Below are 18,539 nucleotides of genomic sequence, written 5' to 3' on the forward strand. Positions count from 1 at the left end.
TGGTGCAGGGCTCCCCCCGGGGCAGCGGGGCACCTGGGTGAGAGCCTTCTCCAGCTTCAGACCAGAAGTGTATGGGAAAGGCAGTCCTGTCGTGGAGTTTCTCAGTAGTGGAGTTCCTGCCCAAAATGAGGGATTTCAGTTTTTTCCTGGAATCCAGAAGGCCTCTTTGTGTGTGTTCATTGTCTTTTAATTGGGTTTTGCAAAGTGTGCAGACAGCAACATGCTGCAAAGGGAGAAAAAGCAGCAAGTAGTTGCCTAGATGCCAGCGGAGCAGAGCTGAACAGCAGCGACCGCAGCTGACCGGCGGGGAACAAATGGGAGGTGGAAGCGTGTGGGCACACGCCACCGCTGCGAGCCGGGGCTGCGCCTGGAAACGCGTCCACCCGGGCCCCAGCTGTCTTACGTATTTGGACAAGTATTCCTTAACTATTTTGTTTCCCCAAATGGTCCACGGAGTTATGCTGAACACTGCTGAATATTCGCTGTCGTTTTGATTTGCATTTGGAGAATAGGTGCAATGGTCAGATTTACACTCTTCTGTGCAGCTGGACTTCCCGAAGCAGAACAGTGGTTCCTTGGCCATGTTTCAGTGCTTGGTCTGAGCCCTCATTTGAAACATGGAGCCTTTAAGCAACAACGTAGATTGATATTGGAGACACTCAGAGCAAATGTTATCTCCTCCCCAAAATGACTCAAAAGCAGCAGCTCTCAGACTTCCTAGAGTCTCAGTGGGCTTCTTCAAGGCTCCCGCCCTCAGGAGCATATTTTCCCCAGGAGAAACATGACATGATGCAGGGCAGGACCATAGTTTTGCCCACTAGCTCCAGCTAAGATGTGGCCAGCAGAACGGGTGGGAGAAGCGGACTCATCTGACTCCTCCAGCGTCTGTCACCTGGAGGCAGAGCCAAATATTCCTTGGGATTCCCACCTTCTCCATGAGTAAGATGGAACCTGCTTGGCCACTGCTTTGCTGCTTTGGGCGTGGACTTCTCCTGGGTGAAGACGCTGTGCATCTTTGGCTCAGAGGCAGGCAGCTCAGTGCAGGGAGGGCTTACTACAAGTTGTTGTTTCAGGAGATGCCAGGCAGGACGCCAAGCCAGCCCTGGCGATGGCCATGCTGCTGAACCGTTCCTTCAAATGGAAACTCCTCGGGGTCCTGCCCGAGGAGCTCTGTCTTGTAAGCAAGAAAACGTGAGCTTAGAGAAGACGCATCTCTGGGCTCGTCCCTGTTAAATGAGGATGACACCGTGTCGGGCCTTTCCTAGCTGCCTGGTCACGAAAAGAAACGGATGAGGGGAAGCAGCTGAGGCCTCCCCCAGCCCGGGGGTCGGGAGAGCTGTGTGCGTTCCCGAGAGCACAACTCGCCTCACGACTGCGAGCGTTCACTCCAGGGTTCGTTTGTTCCCGTCAGTGGGTTCAGGGCTATCCCTGGCTTCCGACCGCTCCCGGCCTCCCGGCTCGCAGACCGGCGCGGATGGCCAAGGCCGGCTGGTGCCTCTCCCCGGCCGCCCGGCTCCGGGCGGATGACCGCAGCACGGAGGCAAACCCGCGCCGATCTGCTGCCGCCGGTGACACGCGGGCAGAGGGCTGGGGGAGCGCTGGCGGCGGGCGGGAGGAGGAGGCGGAGGCGGAGGAGGCGGCCCGGTCCCTGCCGGCCGCTCCCCGGGCGCGCGGGCTGCCGAGGCCCGGAGGCTCCGGCCCGCCCCGGCCCGGCCCCGCGGCGGAACCTCGGCGCGGCGGAACGGGCGGGCGCGGGGAGGCGGTTTCCTGCCCGGGCCGGAAAGGCGGCGGAGCGGCGGCGCTGGGGCAAGGCGGCCGGCGCCGGGCCCCGCCATGGCGGCCGGCTCGGCGGAGCGGGAGCTGGAGCTGTTCCGCCGCCGCTGGCGGGAGGAGCTGGCCGGGGCCGGGGCCGGGGCCGGGGCCGGGGCCGGGGCCGGGGCCGGGGCCGGGGCCGGGGCCGGCGGCAAGCGGCGGCGCTGCGAGCCCGCGGGCGGTGGTGGCGGCTCCCCGGCGCTGGCCCGCGGGCCGCTGGGCGGCGGCAGCACCACCCCGGCCCCGGCCGCCCGCCCCCGCCGCGGCCCGCAGCCCGCCCGCCCCGCCGCGGAGCCCGCGGACGACGGCGGCGACGACCTGCTGGGGCAGCTCATCCGGGACCTGGTAGGGCCCGGGCGGCGGGGCGGGCTGGGCTGGGCCGGGGCTGGCGGGAGCTCCGCGGCGGCGCCGGGGCCTCGGGCCTGTGGTTCAGACTGAAGGTGCCTGTCCGGGTGTCCTTGTGCCTGTCCGGGTGTCCTTGTGCCTGTCCCTGTGTCCGTCCGTCCGTCTGTAAGCGTATAGCTCGGGCGGCGGAGGGGGCTCCTGAACCGACCTGGGGGGAGCAGCGGCGCATCCGCCTCCCTCCCCTGCCATGAGGCCGGTAAAGTATCTGCCGAGCTTTCGCTCCCCATAAGCTTCTCTCTTCTCTTTAAGCCTCGCTTTCTTAGTACCTTCTTTATTACAGGTTTTTAACCCTCCGAAATCTGCTTGCCTCGCTGTAGGACGCCGGTGTAACGTTTTTCTGTTAAAAACACCGTTTTCTGGCCAATTCAGATGGCTCGGCACAGGTGCAGTAATTACGGATATTTTGACTTGCTGCACTGCAGTGGTGGAAAAAACAAGTGTTAACTCGACAAACGAGTTAATTTGGAAATAGTCTTAAATACCGTTCTCAACAAGTTAAAAGTTATTTTGGCAGATCCTCTAAATGCAGCAGAGGTTTTATTTACAGTGTAGAGAAACTAGGGGGGGAACCCACTTTCTCGCTTTTTGCGAACCTCCCGGTGCCTAATTACTCTTTGTTTAAAAAAAAAATTAAAAGGAGCAGATTAAATTTCTGTCTGCAAGGCACAAATTAATCCATTTACAGAATTAGTGCTCCATTAGCGCACGGGAGCCCAAATCTGTCTCAGAGGGGATGGTAGTGCTGGAGTTTTGGATTTGTTCCAGTAGACTTTCAGACAGGCTGAGCCTGACTTACCGTTACTGCTTCACACGCGATAGCGAGCACCGGACCAGACGAGCTGCGTGAATTTTTGGGGCTCGGAAGACCCAAAAATATCTCCAATGTGATGTTTGTGTGGAGCAGAATTAGTGTGAGCCGTTGCTCATGCTGTCTCACGAGTTTGTGCTTCTTTGCCTTGTAATCTGGGGATCTCTCATGTGTAGGCAAAGTGTTAAAATTTGGCTTTAAATGCTCTTATTGCTTAGTTAAAAAAATGTATGCAGTTAAAAATTATTTTTAATGGAAGAAATGTCGCTTTTGACTGTTCTGTCCGTAGGCAGTCTGTCCTTCCGAGGATGTCTGCAGGTATGTGCAGACCGACCAGGTTTGAGCCGGCTGGATGTGAGTCGGATCCGATTTGGAAGCAGGATGTTCAGAGTAGCACCGTGCCTGGGCTCGGGAGCCTGGAGCTCGCAGCCTTGCCGGGTGGCAGGCCTCGCGCCGGGGGCACGGGGCAGGAAGGGGGGGAAACGGGGGCGTTTGCGCAGGGGAACCGTAGACGGGAAGGGCCAGGAGTGGGGGGCTTTGCCCCTCAGGTCTTAGCTTAAGTAACTTCCGAACAAGTGCAAGGTTCCTGTTTGTAGGCTGGTGCTGTCTTGCTGTAATGGGAGCATTGCCCGTTTTTGTGCTATCTAAACACTTTTCTCTAACATGAAATACCTTTTACATTAAAAGTTTACACACAACCATATCACACGATAGCTTCCCTGCGTAGCTCTGCTTTAAATAAGCCCAACGCTGCCTATTTTTACCACTTCGTTAGCGCTGCAGAGGTGCTAGGTCAGGGCTTAAGTGAGCAGCTGGAGCAAGGAGCAGTTGCAGCAGAGACGAAGCGCAGGTAGCGGGGCTGGGGGAGTGCCGGGGGGCACGAGGTGGGGTGATTTGGCTGGAATCTGCCCAACTTTCTGACAGCAAACAGTGGAGACATGGTTTGGTAAGCTGGTTTGGTGCATGAGGGTTGATGGAGAGGGATCAGGCGGTCTGAAGCACCTGTGAGGGGGGATACAGAAACCTGGAAAAAAACACCAAAGAGCAAAATTTCAGAATTAGTGATTTACAGAAATGTTCAGAACGGGCTGATTTTGCTCTCTGTATATAATATGCTGTAAAATACTTGGAAACTCCTGACAGAAATGGAGAAGATCAATCTTTATGTGACCAGCGCAGGAATAGGATTTAATAACGCTGTAGTTGCATCTTTCCTAGGGGGACTTTTTTTTTTTTTTGTATGTGCTGCGTGTATCTGTTAGGTACAAGTGATGGATCCTTTGGTTTGAAAATGTTTATGTGATACTTAATCAGTTGAAGCAGCAAGTCTTTCAACACATTTTCTATAAAAATAAATTGCTATGTTATTGATGAAAGAAATAGAAAACAAACTGTAACCTCATCTCCATTCAGTTTTATATCAAAATATTAGTACATTTTCCGTCCTCCCTGTTTAAATCTCGTAAGTTAAATTTATAATGGTTACATGCCTGTAAAGTGCTTCCTTGTTTAGTCTTTTTGGCACTGAAACCTTAGGGAATTATTTTACTAGAAGTTGTGTCTTGTCTTTCTGGGCCCAGTAGCTGTGGGAATCATGCATGCATTAAAGGATAAAAGGGCTCTCCTGCTTTAGAAAGAAGGAATAAGTAATACTTGAAATGTTTGCGTGTGTTACCTGTCTTCGCAATGGATAGTTATTTCATTTGGGCTTTTGTGTCTGCTTTTAGACAGGAAATCTCTGTACATTAATAAATGCTTTGTACTGGCTACCATCGGCAGATCACTGTTATAGCTAAATACAATTGAAGTGTTGTTTGGATGAATTAAGACTTGAGTTTTTTCATGTTTACAAGCTTTTTGTCCCTAAATAGAGGAGCTTGGGTACCTTCACGCCAGCATGATTTGTCTGACATCCTGCTGTAACAGGGTTACGCGATGGAGGAGAGTTACTTCTGCCTTTCCTTAGGGCACTGTGATGGCACTGAGGATACAGTGTCTTGTCTTAACACTATTGTAACTTTTTCTATCCTGTTGTGTATTAGAGAACCCTAACAAACTCTTCTTTTTTCCCCTCCTCCAGAATGAAATAAATGAGGTTCCATTTTTTGATATCCAGCTGCCCTATGAACTGGCGTTGAAGATATTTCAGTACCTGGGTAAGGCTGAACTGGGAAGATGTGCTCAGGTAGGCACTGTGGACCGTTCGCTTCTCTGATCCCACATAAAACTAGCAGAAATATTCAAGCCACTGTCAGGCACTGATGCAGGGGAGATGTGTGGTAGCGGTAGTGGCTCAAGTTCATTGTGCTTTTACGTGTTGAAAATACTTGCAAAGCTGAACGGAAAATTATAGTAAATGAGCTGGATTTGTAGCTTACAGTTGAGTACAGTTAACCAAAACACTTGTGGCTTGGACATAACTGAAACCTTAAGACTTAAAAGAAATACTTGCAGAGATTTTTTGATTCTGAGTGAGCATATTCAGAAGTAAGTGAGAATCTTGCTGCAGGATTCAGAATTCAGAATTTCACGGTGCTAAGATGATGGCAACAAAGCTTTTTTTTCTTTCTTTTTTTTTTTCTTTTTAAATGTGTGACTTGAACCACAGAAAGTTGACAGGTGATATAGATAGATATATAGAGAAAAGTGGAGTAGTAACTTTCTTATCCTTAACTTCAAGCAGGGCTAAATTACTAAATGATTAATGTTAGACTTTTTTTTTCCCCCCTCTGGGTTTATATTTCTTTGATGATAGTTTAAAGTAATGCTTTCACCAGTCTGTTCTTAGATGTGGTCTATCATTTATGTGTATTTTTAAACTGCCTCTTGAAGTACACACACGCGCGCACGCTGGCCTGATTTCAGCCCACACAGTTGAGCCTCTTTCCTCCTTTCTTTGCACACCGGATGATGCACCGCCTTTCTTAACGGGTCTCCAAAGCAAACTTAACTGGCAAGTGGCAATTACCCTGTGAATAGGGCAGGATATTGTGGATATTCATTGCCAGCTTCTCCCATGGCCACTGTTTAATGTTTCAGGCATGGTGTTCGTTGAACACTTATGTACTAAACGCATCTTGCAGCTTTGCAAAAAATCCACCCAAAACCTTGTGTTACACCAAAAAATCCCCTTGTTTGTAAAATAAAGAAATGTTAACACTTAAAAATTAAAGCGATAGGGTATAGCTTTGATGTGGATGGTAAACTAGGCGTAAGTAATAACCACATGGCATGCGTATTGATATTAAATTGGGCTTTGAATGTTCAGTATGCATAGGTCATAGTGTTAAATATGTATTTATTATCACTTATAGGTAGTTATTAGTATTTATTATTAAAATCTTTGACTTGCTAATGCTTTTTAGGAACAAGAACTGGTAGAAAAATATTTCATCTTGCAGGGCTTCTGTTGCAGGGGAAAAAACCTAGAACTGTTTTTTCCTGAGCTGCCTAGAAGGCTGTGAAGGTTTTGAATCTGCTGGAGCTTCTGTCATTTGCTGATACACAGATGCATTCAGGAAAGGCTGCATCCCTTGAAATGGAACAGGGTTGCATTTTTGGAAGAGATTGCTTAAAGATTATTATTATCATAATTTTTTTTTTTTTAATTCTCAGATATGATCAGTTTACCTCATGGCACAGTAAAAAGATTGGCTACTGAAGGGCCACTCCTTTTCACTGTACTTGGGCTACACTTGATTTCTCTTGTCTCGCTCTTTGTTTTTAACTTGAACTTGTTCTAATAAGATTTTTTTTAATAGTTAAAAAAATTTCCACTTAGAAAATTTTCCACATTTCTCATTTGCCTTCTAAGACTGAGCCGGTTGGTCCTATGTGGCAGCTGACAGGTAGCTGAGCAAATGCCCAGCGTTTTACAAGGCTTTCCGAATGAGATGAATATCCAAGGCTTTTAGTGCAGAGCTGGCTTCTTTTTAAGTGTTCAAATAAAACGCAAAGCAATAAAAATAAATACCATTTTCATTTTTCTCGTGGTGATTTTGTTTTTGAAGGGGGGGAAGCCCTCTTCTGTTAAATGGAAAGCCCCGCTGCTTTACAGCGTTATTGTAGAAAGGTTTTTTTATTAAGGCGCCTTGGGATTTTAGTGGAATTGGGCTAGTTAGTGGAATTGGCATCATGAACTACATGAGTGCCTTTGGAGAAAACCTGTTTGCTTAGTTCTTCATGCCAAATTGTTAAGCGCCTAACAGTAAAGTAGCCTGGCTGCCGAGTCTCTTTGAGATTTAATCATACCACAGCCTGCTCTGGAGAACTTTAATTTCACCCTGATATTTCCCCCTCCCTCTCTTCCCCACAGCTTTTCTTTGATTTTTTGGAATTAGGATTACGAAACGCAAGCTATCCGTATGGCACTTGCAATACTAAAGCCATGTGCAGCATGTAAATTAATGGTGTCATCAGTTCCCGAGCTCTGGTGGGTCCGCAGTAATCGCGCAATATTCAGTAGTGTCCAGCAGACCGGTACCTGCTGGTATCCCATCTTGGCGATTGGAGGGGAAAAAGGTATCCGGGAGCTAATGTGTCAGCAGAGCAGTCCAGAGGAACGGCAAACCCAGCCGTTTTTCCCGCTGGTCCCTATGGAGAGCTGGGAGCGCCTTAGAAGTTCCAGTCTGACCACTGAAAGGAAGATCTAGGATGTGAGCTGCTCTTCTGTAGCTTCTGCAATGAGTGAATTTGAGAACAGGCTCTCCTTCCTCATAGCCATGGCGTACGGAAAAAGAAAAATGATTGCTTGGGAAGCTACGAGTGTGACAAACTGAGACCAGTCGGAAGTTCTTGTGTTATTTGGCACTGATGCTGCAGACATCTGCAGTTAACTTTGCTGCTGGTTTTAGGATGTGGCCTTTAAACTGTCAGCTTTGTGGCAAGGTGATGTGTCTCTGGTCTGTGAAGTTCTGCACATACTTACAGTTGTGTTACTGCTTTCTGGTAAATATTGAAGATTGCATAAATCACATTAAATACATCTGAAATACATCTGGGCAGTATGTGTTGGAATTCTAGCAGTGATAAGGCTACGATTTATTTCTGAATAGATCCGTGGGAAGTGGTCTTTGAAGTGTTGACATTGTCATCTGTGAGATACTTTAGAAACATTAGCCAAGGCAGCAATTGTGGATATGTCTAAGACCAGGGAGACAATGTTTCTAGGAATTTAGGGATGAATTGTCCTGCACAGCTCAGGAATTTTGGATGCTTGCTTTTAAGGCTTTTGGAATTGTCAAACTGTTAGGGTTTTGGTGTTTAGAAATGATGATTAAAAAAACCTCAGGTATTTCTGAACATACTGTTGCATTGTGGTTGCATATTGGTAAAAATAATCATCCATGCTGCTCATAATTTGGAGAGAAGGCCAGGCAATGGGTGCACAGGGCCTTCCCAAACTCAGGGGCTCAGGATGGGACCTAAAATAACATTAAGGCTGCAAATGGAAACAATGACTAGCTTCTACCTGGTAAATGTACATCTGAATGGCTTTGGATTATATAATATTTGGAGCTAAATATTGCACTGAATTGAAAGTCCAGACATTTCAAATTGAGGACTCTGGATCCCGTGGCTGAACCTGGATAATGTCTTTATGTGATAGGGAAGAAGGTAAACCTAAAGACAGTTATCAGATGGGGAGGGATAAATGAACCTTCATTAGGATTTGGTCCAGTTGATTAAGATAGGATTAGAAGAATCTGGGATTTGATGGAAGAGGTGGGGTTTTTTAGTTTCTTTCTAGCTTTTTATTTTTTGAAGAAAAAAAAGAATCCCCTGAATGCAAAACCAAATAGCAAAACCTAGGTCAGGGAAAGCCTTTGAAGTGTTTTGGAGGATTATTGCCTGCTGACCTCCAGGTAGGGAATAACGGTGTTCCTGCGTGGAGCTCAGGGGGAACTGGAGTTTCTTTGCTGAGAACAGTGTGAAGTGTAGTAAAAAGATAATAGGAACATTTTAAGACGAAATTAAATTGGAGCCTCTGCAGCCATAAACAACTCTGTAAGATGTTGTCATTGATCGTTGCCGGAGATTGTACGTGGCGTAGTTTTGGAAATAATTATGTTCATGGCTTAATGAGAGCTTTGCATGTTTGGGCTACCCTTCAACAAGCTGAGTGTATGGGTGTATATAAGTAAAGCCGTAATACCCTGGCTTTCAGGGCCTCACCTGAAACTCTAACTCAAGCAGATCTAATAAAGCTGACTTTGAGCCAATGCCGCTTTTAATGCAGCAGCTCACAGTGGTGTTGTAAAGTGGAATGCTTGAGACACTTTTATTAGAGATTTCTTGCAGCTGAGGCTCGCTCAGTGGGGCTTTTACTGGGGGTTGTCATGCCAGGTTTGGTGCATTAAGGACAGGTTGCATTAGGGACCCTTTGGAAATTCGTGCTTGTAAACCAGCAGGATTCGATGTAATTTGATTTAAAAAAATTGTAATGGGAGAAGATCTCTATCCCCCTTGAATGTTTGTTCCTGAAGGTTGAAAAGGCAGTCGAGATTTTATGTAGTCCACTTTTTTTTTTAAACCATCTTTACACAATGCTTTTAAGAACTTGAAACCAAAAGGGTCTCTACGCATGCTGTCTGTTTTGGCAAACTCCAAGGGTGTTCATGTGTGTTTGGGGAGTTATTTGTTGCTTTTTTAAGCAGGGCAAAAGTTGGCATAGTTTGGTTTTGCTTACTTGCACTCGTGCATTAGCTTGCCTCCTCGATGTCAGCAGAAATTTCTGTTGAACTTCCTCAGTATGTCCCTGTAGTAGCAGGACTGTTAAATACTGAAGCCCCTAGTTTTTTGTTACCGTACTAACATTGTACAATCTGTAGCTAGAGGAGACTGTGCTGCTTCTGTCCTTTGTAAGAAACACCGTTGTTATTGTCCAACCTGGGTTGTTTGCTTAGTCCGATGATGGAAGGTGACTGTATGTCTGACAGTTTGAATTGAGGTCTTTTGGCGACTAATTAGAATATTAATCGTGCTGGACTTGGATGTTTCTGTTTAAGGGAGCAGCTCTTGGACCTGGTGTCTTGTGGATATTGAACCTTGAAATTATCTGCAGGCTACTCAGCTCGTACCTCCCGCCCCCCTGGCTTTCCCCCTTGTAGTGTAATGTATTCTTGGAGTATTGTCGGAGTAGTGTGCATGTTAAACTCTTCTTCTGGAGGAAACCGATCATGAGATGCATCTCAAGATGCAATTCTTCCCAATTCCTAATGGGATTTTGGTTTGGAAAGTAATAATATTACACGTGTGTCTTTACAGAAGATGACCGACATGGTGTAAATAAAACTGCTAGGTGCTTCGTAAAGTTTGCAAGGGCAGATCCTACTTCTGTGCTTTTCACTGCAGCATGTACCTCCTATTGGATTTCTAAGGCGAAGCTTTGGGGCTGTACCTTTCCCCTTGCCACATGTGTAAGATATCTTTGCTCTTAGCTGAACATACAGGGTCATGTTAATGCCACCAAGCTGCTCCGCAGACCTCTGCTGCCGTGTCCGTGCAAGGCTGCGGGTGTCCTCGCTTGCTTAGTGCTGGCTGGGCAGCCTTGGTCTGCAGGTCCGTTTTGCAGAGCAAGTTAGACATGCTCTTCCAAGTCACCAGACAGAAAATGTTAGAGATCATGTTACAAACTCCTGAGATTGCTTGACTTGTATATAATGAGGTTTTCTAACCTCTCTCCAAGCCTCGCTGCACGCTTTGTTACGCCGATGGTTCGTATGTCTGTCATGCGGGGGCTTTCTGCACATCTGTGCCAGCTAACACTGGAAGCCTTAAAAGGATCCTGCACTTTATATTTAAAAGCTGTGTTTTTGAGAAGTCTGAAGCAAGGTGTGCATGGTAATTATAAAATAGAGACGAGAATAATTCTATAAAAGAACAAATAATAGTTTGTTTTTCACCACACTGTGCCATGTGACACCTATGTGTAAAGGTAGAGCCAAGGGCAAATAATCAGGAAAAAAACAATTCTGTGAAAGTCTGCAGCAATATGAGACTTAGCTACTTGGTGTAATATTGTGACCGAAACAGATATTCAATGCTTAGTTATAAGTTGCTAAAAATGATGTCAGTCTGCAAAGCTTTTTAATCTTTCAGAGACAGTGGACAGCTGATTACTGCTTTCACCAGTAGTCATTTTCATTGGTTACATCTGTTTTTTTTTAATTAAGAATTACAGAGAACAAATGCTCCTTAAGTAGGCTCTTACCTCTTGAATCGTTAATTCTAAGCCCATAATTGATTATGATGAAGCGGTTTGCTCTGAAATGGATGGCAACTTGAGGCTACTCAAAAAACTTAATATTTCATTCCTATTTATGTATGCTGTAATACAATAGGTTATAAATCACTAATGCCACACACCTAATCAGGCATTGTCAGCAGGACTTTAGAGATATGGTGATGTGATCTGGGAGGGTTTTTTAGCTACAAAAATGAAAATAAATTCATATCCATATTTTTACTGTAGATGTACAATGCTGTTTTAACTTTTTTCTTACTGCTTTTCCCTTCAAAATTTTATCAGACAGTCATGTATCAGGTTAGAGTGTGGCCACTAAACATTGGTATCCATGTTACATGAAATTTTATTGGGGCAGAAACTGAGTGTTTTGGACTCATTTCTCCTCAAAGCAATCGAACAAACCCTGAGAATTTTGTGAAAGGGGTATTTCATACTGCCAGTAGTATAAAAGGCAAACAAATGTATTCATTTGGATAAGAATTTAGCCTCAATACAGGCCTGTTTTGTTTTATATATGCATATTGTATGCTATTTATATCATTTAATATAATAGCTGATTTTTATTTATAATTTTCTGCAATCTCTCTCTGTATATATTTATAAAAATAAATTTGGTTTCTAGGTCAGCAGGACATGGAAAGTACTTGCAGAAGATGAAGTGCTGTGGTACCGGTTGTGCCAGCAGGAAGGATATCTATTAGATACCAGCATCTCGGATCGTTCCTGCTGGAAGCTCGCCCTTAAGGACTGCCGTGCCAAAGAACGCACTTTGAGAACCAACTGGAAGGTAAAAGGGAGAGGTTTCATTAACGGGATCCAGATGCTGTAGAAAAGTGGGAACCTGGTTCAAGCAAGTGGTAGGGAAAAGCTGGCCTTTTGTATTGCAGCTCCTTTTTGCCAGTTAAAAGGGGAAAGCTGCTGAGGGATTTATGAGACTCTGCTGTAATACTCCCCCCCCCCCCCCCAATAACCGATTGCTTTGGGGATGAGTCTTTTTGTTTGCCATGCTACTCTGTTTGCTCTGAGTTTGATGAAAAAGGGCAGTATTTTTACTTCAGCCATCCCCTAGTAATAACGATCATCCTTTAAGATGAAGGCTCCTACTCAGCTGGTTAAATATCCTGGCTAAAAGAAAATTATCTTTTTTTTGTTGTTGTTGTTGTGATAGTCAAATTTCTCTACTTTACCATAAGGTAATGAATGATTATGCAACATGACAGTTTCTTTCTCCTTTATTTTTTGTCTGAAAATTCCAGGAGGAAAGCAGAGACTAGATGGCTCTTCTCTCGGAGCTGCACTGTGACTAATCAATAGCGATACTAAAGCTCAGGGTTTTCTATGAGGAAGCAAGTGAGCTTGGTAGATAAACATGTTGCAATACCAGCGCTGTATCTCCTCTTTCTGTGCAGAACCGCATTGGTGCTGTGAGCCAGCTGCAGTACGAGCTGGGAAAGATTCTCTGTGATGTCCATTCCTGTGATGGAGTTGTTATTGCTGGGTGAGTATGAAGTCACCTAATGCTCATTTAATCTTCTCCGCTTGAACTCTCATGTGCTGCTTTTTGACAATTCAGGAGAAGCACCAGACTGATGCAATAAGAGCAAATTTTTCTGACTGCAGTTTTTTTTTCTGGGTGAGATACATTTTCCCTAGTTAAGGTTGTCTACAAGTCTTCTCAGCAATGCACGTTTTTATTATACTGTTCAAAAACTGTATTTTGTAAATATAGTCCCTGTAAAAACTATAGTACTTTCTGATGAAATATATCCATTGTTTTGTTCTGAAGGCACCCAGAATGTACTTAATATTTTACAGACCTATTAGAGAATAGCTTTTTATTATTTTTTTCATAAAAATCTTTTGATCACAAAGATGTATTTGTGTCCTGTGGCAAGCTAGTTTTAGAAGGAATGTTATTTTTTTCCCACTATTCTTTAAAAGACAAGTCTGGAGAGAAAAAGAAAAAAAAAAACCCCAAATTCTAACTCCTCTTGTCCTAATATTAAGCTTTGTCAGGACCCTGATTTAATGTTAACTATTCACTTATCTTACACAGTTAAAATACTGTTTTAAGAACCTTCCAAACTCTTGGAAGAGGTTTGACTATCTTGATAGATGGAAGACCTTATCATATTCTGCTTGAATTTTACAGGCTCGGTAATTATTAGCCCTCCAGAAGAAGTCACGCTAGCAAATAGAAATGATATCATCATGGGGCAATCAGAGGACATTGTCCTCTAACATACCAGAGCTCCATATTTTATGGTAGCACTTCACGTTAATGGTATACTTATGCATTGTGGCATTAGAGAAAGCTGCCTATAAAACACTGGAAAATTCACTTACTGGTTATTGGAAAGGTGGCATGCATTGAGTGTAGATGACTTCCATGCAGAATGAAATGCTTTTGAATGCTGTTGGCCACTGAGAGTTGAAATTGAAACTAGAAGACAGCAGGAGTGAAAGGGGAATTTTAAGCTTTATTATTATTACTATTATTTACTAGATACTTTTCCACTTGTTTCACTTACACATGTGGAGGTCTCCCTTTCTACTCTTTGCCATCTTGTTCTGTCATGTTGACTTTTGCTTCTCCTCCTGTGCTTTTAATGCAAAGCTTTTGTTAATCGTAGTGGATTGGGTTATAGCCGTGGCAGTGCCGCTGCTGCCGAATGGTGACCTCTCGAGAGGCAGTGCCACGCTGTGGTTAACCTGTACAGTGGGCGCGTGGGAAGACGCTTGAAGAGTTACGTTGATTCTTGCCAGATGTTTGGCCTTGCTCGGACCGCAGAGGCTGACGTAGGACACGGCAGCTCCCGACCGCTGTGGTCTGCAGCTGGGAGGCAGTTCTGCGTTTAGCAGCCTGACTACTTCTGTGCCCTTCAGCTTGGGCAGTGTGTTTCTGGCCTTGGCTGAGGATCTGCGCTACTGTATCTGTTCCACTGTCTCTAATGAAACCTCCTGTACTTTTTTGGGTGCCAGAAACCCCAGTTGTCTCCTCATTGCTGCCAAAATCTCTGGCTTTTCTTTTTCTCCATTTTCCCCACTGTGTGTGTATCCAAACGTGCAGTATGGAGAAGCTAGACAGGATGCATTTAATTTTTAAGGAATTAACAAACCAAGGTGATTAAGCCCTGATATTAAAGTCAAATAGTCCATATTTGTAGTGTGGTGTATTAAGGAAGCCAGGTTTATGCAGTTTCAGATGGTTGTCTTTTCATATAGGTTCCCCAGTTCCTCCAGGAGCTTTTGCTTCTTTTGGTCAGCTTACCTCAATTTGACGTGCTGAAGAGAGTGGGTGCTCTTAAAGACCTAAAGTTCCTATAAGGTTCACTCAAAGTCTTCAGGGACTTAGTCTTTAAGAGCACCAACTCTATCCATTAGGCATATATCCTTTAGAAAACAGATGTTATGGTTCCACTCATTATTTCATTTTATTTCTGTGGGGTTGTGTCTGTCTTCAGGTGCAATTGAAGTGTCGCACAAATCTAAGGCTCTTGCAACAAATTACTCTGATGTGGAGAAATATATGGGACTTGGTAGACCTCAACTTTGAGTGTCTTCAGTTATGAGACCTGATCACCTTTCAGTTACTTTTCAGTATTCTCCTTTCTCTGGGAAAATGAATTTTACTATTCAAGTATCCTTTTCTGAAGCTGTGAACATACATTTGAAAAAATATCTTGGGGAAATCAGACTTCAGAATATTAGAACACAGGAATTGTATTACTTTTTTGCTCTTCATTTCCTGCCCCTCACTCTGCTTTGGTAGCTTGAGTTCTCTGAAAGCATCTCTTAAATTGCTGCTAACAGAAACCGTTCTCTGGGTCTTGCCAAAAAGAAAATGGATTTGTTGTCTGCCAGTGACAATTGAAGTCTGCAAGACAGTAGCACCTCCCTTCCCCCAGTATCTTAGATGCTGTTCAACTAATTTAAGAACATATAACTTTCAGAAAATACGATTACTTGCACGATGTTGAAAAGCTGAAAGTGTGTGCTACCTCAGGTGTCTTCAGCTTCCAGTATAGGACATTGTTCTCCCAGCTACTCCCCTTTTACGATCATCTGCTTTTCACGACCAGAGAGAATGCAGTTTTAAAGACTGCATTTTCCTATTCATCCCCTGTTGAATAATAAAATATTTTAATTTTGGTAGGTCTTTGGCATGGTGTACAGATCTTCTAACATCTGGTGGTGGTACGGTTAATTGCAGTATTTTTGTATAAGTGTTCTTACTATATTTGCAGTAGTAAAAATCAAACAGGACAGACTTAAAATTGAGACTGAAACTTCCAAGGGCTTTCATAGTTTGTGCAGGGAAATACTTTCTGTTCATTATGTGCAGTTGCTAAGTATTTAGGATAGGTGGATTAAAAAATACATATATATATATAGAGAGAGGTTTTTTTTCTAATCCAAACATAACCCTCCCCTTTCTCCCCCAGCTTATAGTATTGTACTTAATGGCATTGTGCTTTCAAATCTGACATAAGTGTAATGAATCTAGTGATCAATACCTAGTTGCTGCGTTCTTTCAGTCCTGAAGAAGTAATTTAATAGCTGAGGTTAACAGAAGTCAATTTTCTTCTCAGTATAAATATCAATTATCCGTTGCAGTTAATGATTCTGTCTCCAGTCTTGCAAACACTTATGTGCGTGCTTAGCTTCACATGTGAATAATCATAGGTTTCAGTGAGACGAGCCGTGCATGGCTCTGGAAGACTGAGATGTCGGTGGTGATCTTTAAACTAATTTTATGTATTGTATTTCCTGGGGTTTTCTAAGCAGTGACTTGTGGCATCACTTACCCTTTTCTTCTGCAGTCGTGTTTCTGCACTGGAGAAATAAAGGGCCGCTCGGCTGTTAGCAGGTTTTTGCTGCCTGACTTTGGGGAGCAGCTGCAGCGCTCTGGCTCGGCTCTGTCGGGCCAGCCAGGCATCGCGCTCTGCCTTTATAGCTGGAAACTGCGGCAGGGGATAGCAGCTGCTCCCTGGCTTCAGGAGGCTCCACTCGGGATCTTGGGAGAGCAGAGAATGGTTAGAAAAATGAAAAAAGAGGGGGAGAGAAAGGCTCCTGCAGCAGAGGTGCAGGGTCTGTCACATACTTGGGATCTTGAACCTGTGCTCTGGTAGATCTGATCCTGCGTGCTTCATGGTGCCTCAAACTTTGCTGGAAAGTGGAATAATATATCTTTTTTTAGTTGCTGTAGAGGTTTTCTTAGTCTTTTGAAAAGGAATTTATATAGGTTGTGGACGGACAGGACGATTTACAACATCCTGTGGCTATGAACTGTAATACATAGAAGAGACGTAGTCTGAACTTTAACTTTTAGCAAGGAGGTAAAAATGAGCCATACAGGATTAGCTCTTCGTTAAAGAAATGCCCCTGTTTTCTTGCACTCTCCTGTGTCTTCTCCATCTTGCTGCCAAAGCTCAACCAGGAGATGGCAGAATATCAAAGATTGATTAAGTGCAACTTGAGCTGTGAGTTGAAGGCGGCTGCTTGCAGCTCCCCTTTCTAAGAGCCTTGCGTTCGCTGTCTGACATTAGATAATTCAATCTGGCCTGCATGCGGAGCGCCTTGTGTTTATCATTAAAATTTTATCCCAGTGGTTACGATGCTTGTTTTCTGGGTCAGGCCTTGAATCCCTTTTCATTTGAGATGGTGGTGTTTGTGGTTACCTCACTCCCAATCAATGTTGTATTCACCAGCCTTTCTACAGTTACATGTCTCGAAGGATTGCCTTTGGAGAGATGTTTCCCCCCCCCTTTCCATACTCAACTCAAATGTAGTTTATTTTTTAAGTCAGAGATTAAGAAATTATATTTCTACTTGCCTGGGTCTTATAAATTAGCATTGATTAGCTTCACTATGCCTAAACATATATGGTTTCGATATAGAATGCCTGGACTTTTTTCACCTTTTTTTATTAAAATCTTAAATCCATCTTGGTTCTTTAAGCAGAAGTACATTCAGACGGTAAAATTAGTACTGAATTTTTTTTTTCCCCTTGGTAGCATTGATGGACACACTGATGGACATCTGCAGCGAGAGATTGGGTCCTCCTCGAGATACAGATCTCAGAGCATGAATCTGCTAGTTGTTTGATCTGTGCTGTCATTGCCTTGTGCCTGGATTTACTGCTGCTGTTTATAGCTCTGAAAGCTTTCCAAATTAAAATAACAGAAGAGATCCATAGTGAGGCGACTGATCTAAAGGTTAAGAAGCCGTAACCTACTTGACACTTTTTCTTCAGTTTTCTTTGACCGAAGAAAAAGTGGTGGACTGTTAGTTAAGAGCTTGCATAAATGGAGATTTAAAGACATGCTTTCATCCTGCTGCAGAGACCAATCTAGCAGAAGCTGCAAGGAGCCCTGCCCTCCTTGCAGGCTAGGCTTGCAGTCAGCCCTTGATTCTTCTCTTTACATTTTAAATTCAGAGGTTTTCCCTCCCTCCCCCAGTAAGTACTGTCTCCTTTTCCAGCTGTTTTGTTCTTTTGACTTAGTGGCTCTGGGTGCATTGTAGATCAGCACAGTAACACTGCTTTGCCGTTCAGGGAGGAACACACCTGACACAGACGGTATTTCTTCTTTATTTGGGCAGTGATGCTTGGCAAAGGCAGAAGTGCTTTTTAAAATACCCTGTGTATTTAGGGGAATCATCCATTTTAGAGGTCCATTTTATGACCCATTTCGATTTTGTCATATTGAGAAACCGAACGCTCTGCAATAACTTTTCCTACAGTTGCCTTCGTTTTGATGGAGTCTTCTGGATGTTACACTTCAAACATTGCAGTATCCTGGAACAATTTGGGCCTTTCCAGTTAAGTCGTTCTGAGGAACAGACAGATCCATGAAAGTAGTTGCCACTATATGATAGATTTCTTTGTTCTCTAAGATAACCTCCCACACTGCTTTCCTCTTGCTCAAAGGTGACCTGCAAATGACTTTTTAAAAAATGCCTTTTAGCTTCGTAACGATGTGTGAAACTAGCCCGAAAGGCTCAAAAACACTTTTCTGCGCTTCTAAAAACTTAATGTCAACTCTCATCTAATTTGTTTTTTTTTGCTATAGGGCTTATGGAGTATTCTCAAGGCATTTATTATTAGCTCTTGCATCTTAATTCAGCATGCAGACCTGAGGAAACCAAAATATTAATTAGTCATGAAAATGAATATAAGTTAACAAACTGAATTTTTAAACAGCCTGACTAAAGCCCTTCCTTAATTAATTGCTTAAATTTCACTTGTATAATGTTACAACTTTG

The 18,539-nt window shown here is 44.1% G+C and overlaps 1 protein-coding gene across 2 annotated transcripts in view; it reads left to right on the plus strand.

The window, feature by feature from the left end:
- The first annotated feature begins 1,508 nt into the window (after positions 1–1,508).
- FBXW8 (F-box and WD repeat domain containing 8) overlaps positions 1,509–18,539 on the plus strand; it is a 51,155-nt gene continuing 34,124 nt past the window's right edge. Inside the window, exons 1-4 of one of the 2 annotated variants that reach the window (XM_064522315.1) lie at positions 1,509–1,568; positions 5,106–5,210; positions 11,896–12,060; positions 12,683–12,771. In XM_064522315.1, coding sequence (XP_064378385.1) covers positions 1,524–1,568; positions 5,106–5,210; positions 11,896–12,060; positions 12,683–12,771 — 404 coding nt within the window. In that variant the 5' untranslated portion in view covers positions 1,509–1,523. Of the gene's footprint in view, positions 1,569–2,389; positions 2,414–5,105; positions 5,211–11,895; positions 12,061–12,682; positions 12,772–18,539 lie in introns of those variants that run through there. The other variant, XM_026119121.2, reaches the window with a different exon arrangement.

The sequence above is a fragment of the Dromaius novaehollandiae genome, chromosome 17 (assembly GCF_036370855.1).
Source record: "Dromaius novaehollandiae isolate bDroNov1 chromosome 17, bDroNov1.hap1, whole genome shotgun sequence".
Classification (NCBI taxonomy): domain Eukaryota; kingdom Metazoa; phylum Chordata; class Aves; order Casuariiformes; family Dromaiidae; genus Dromaius; species Dromaius novaehollandiae.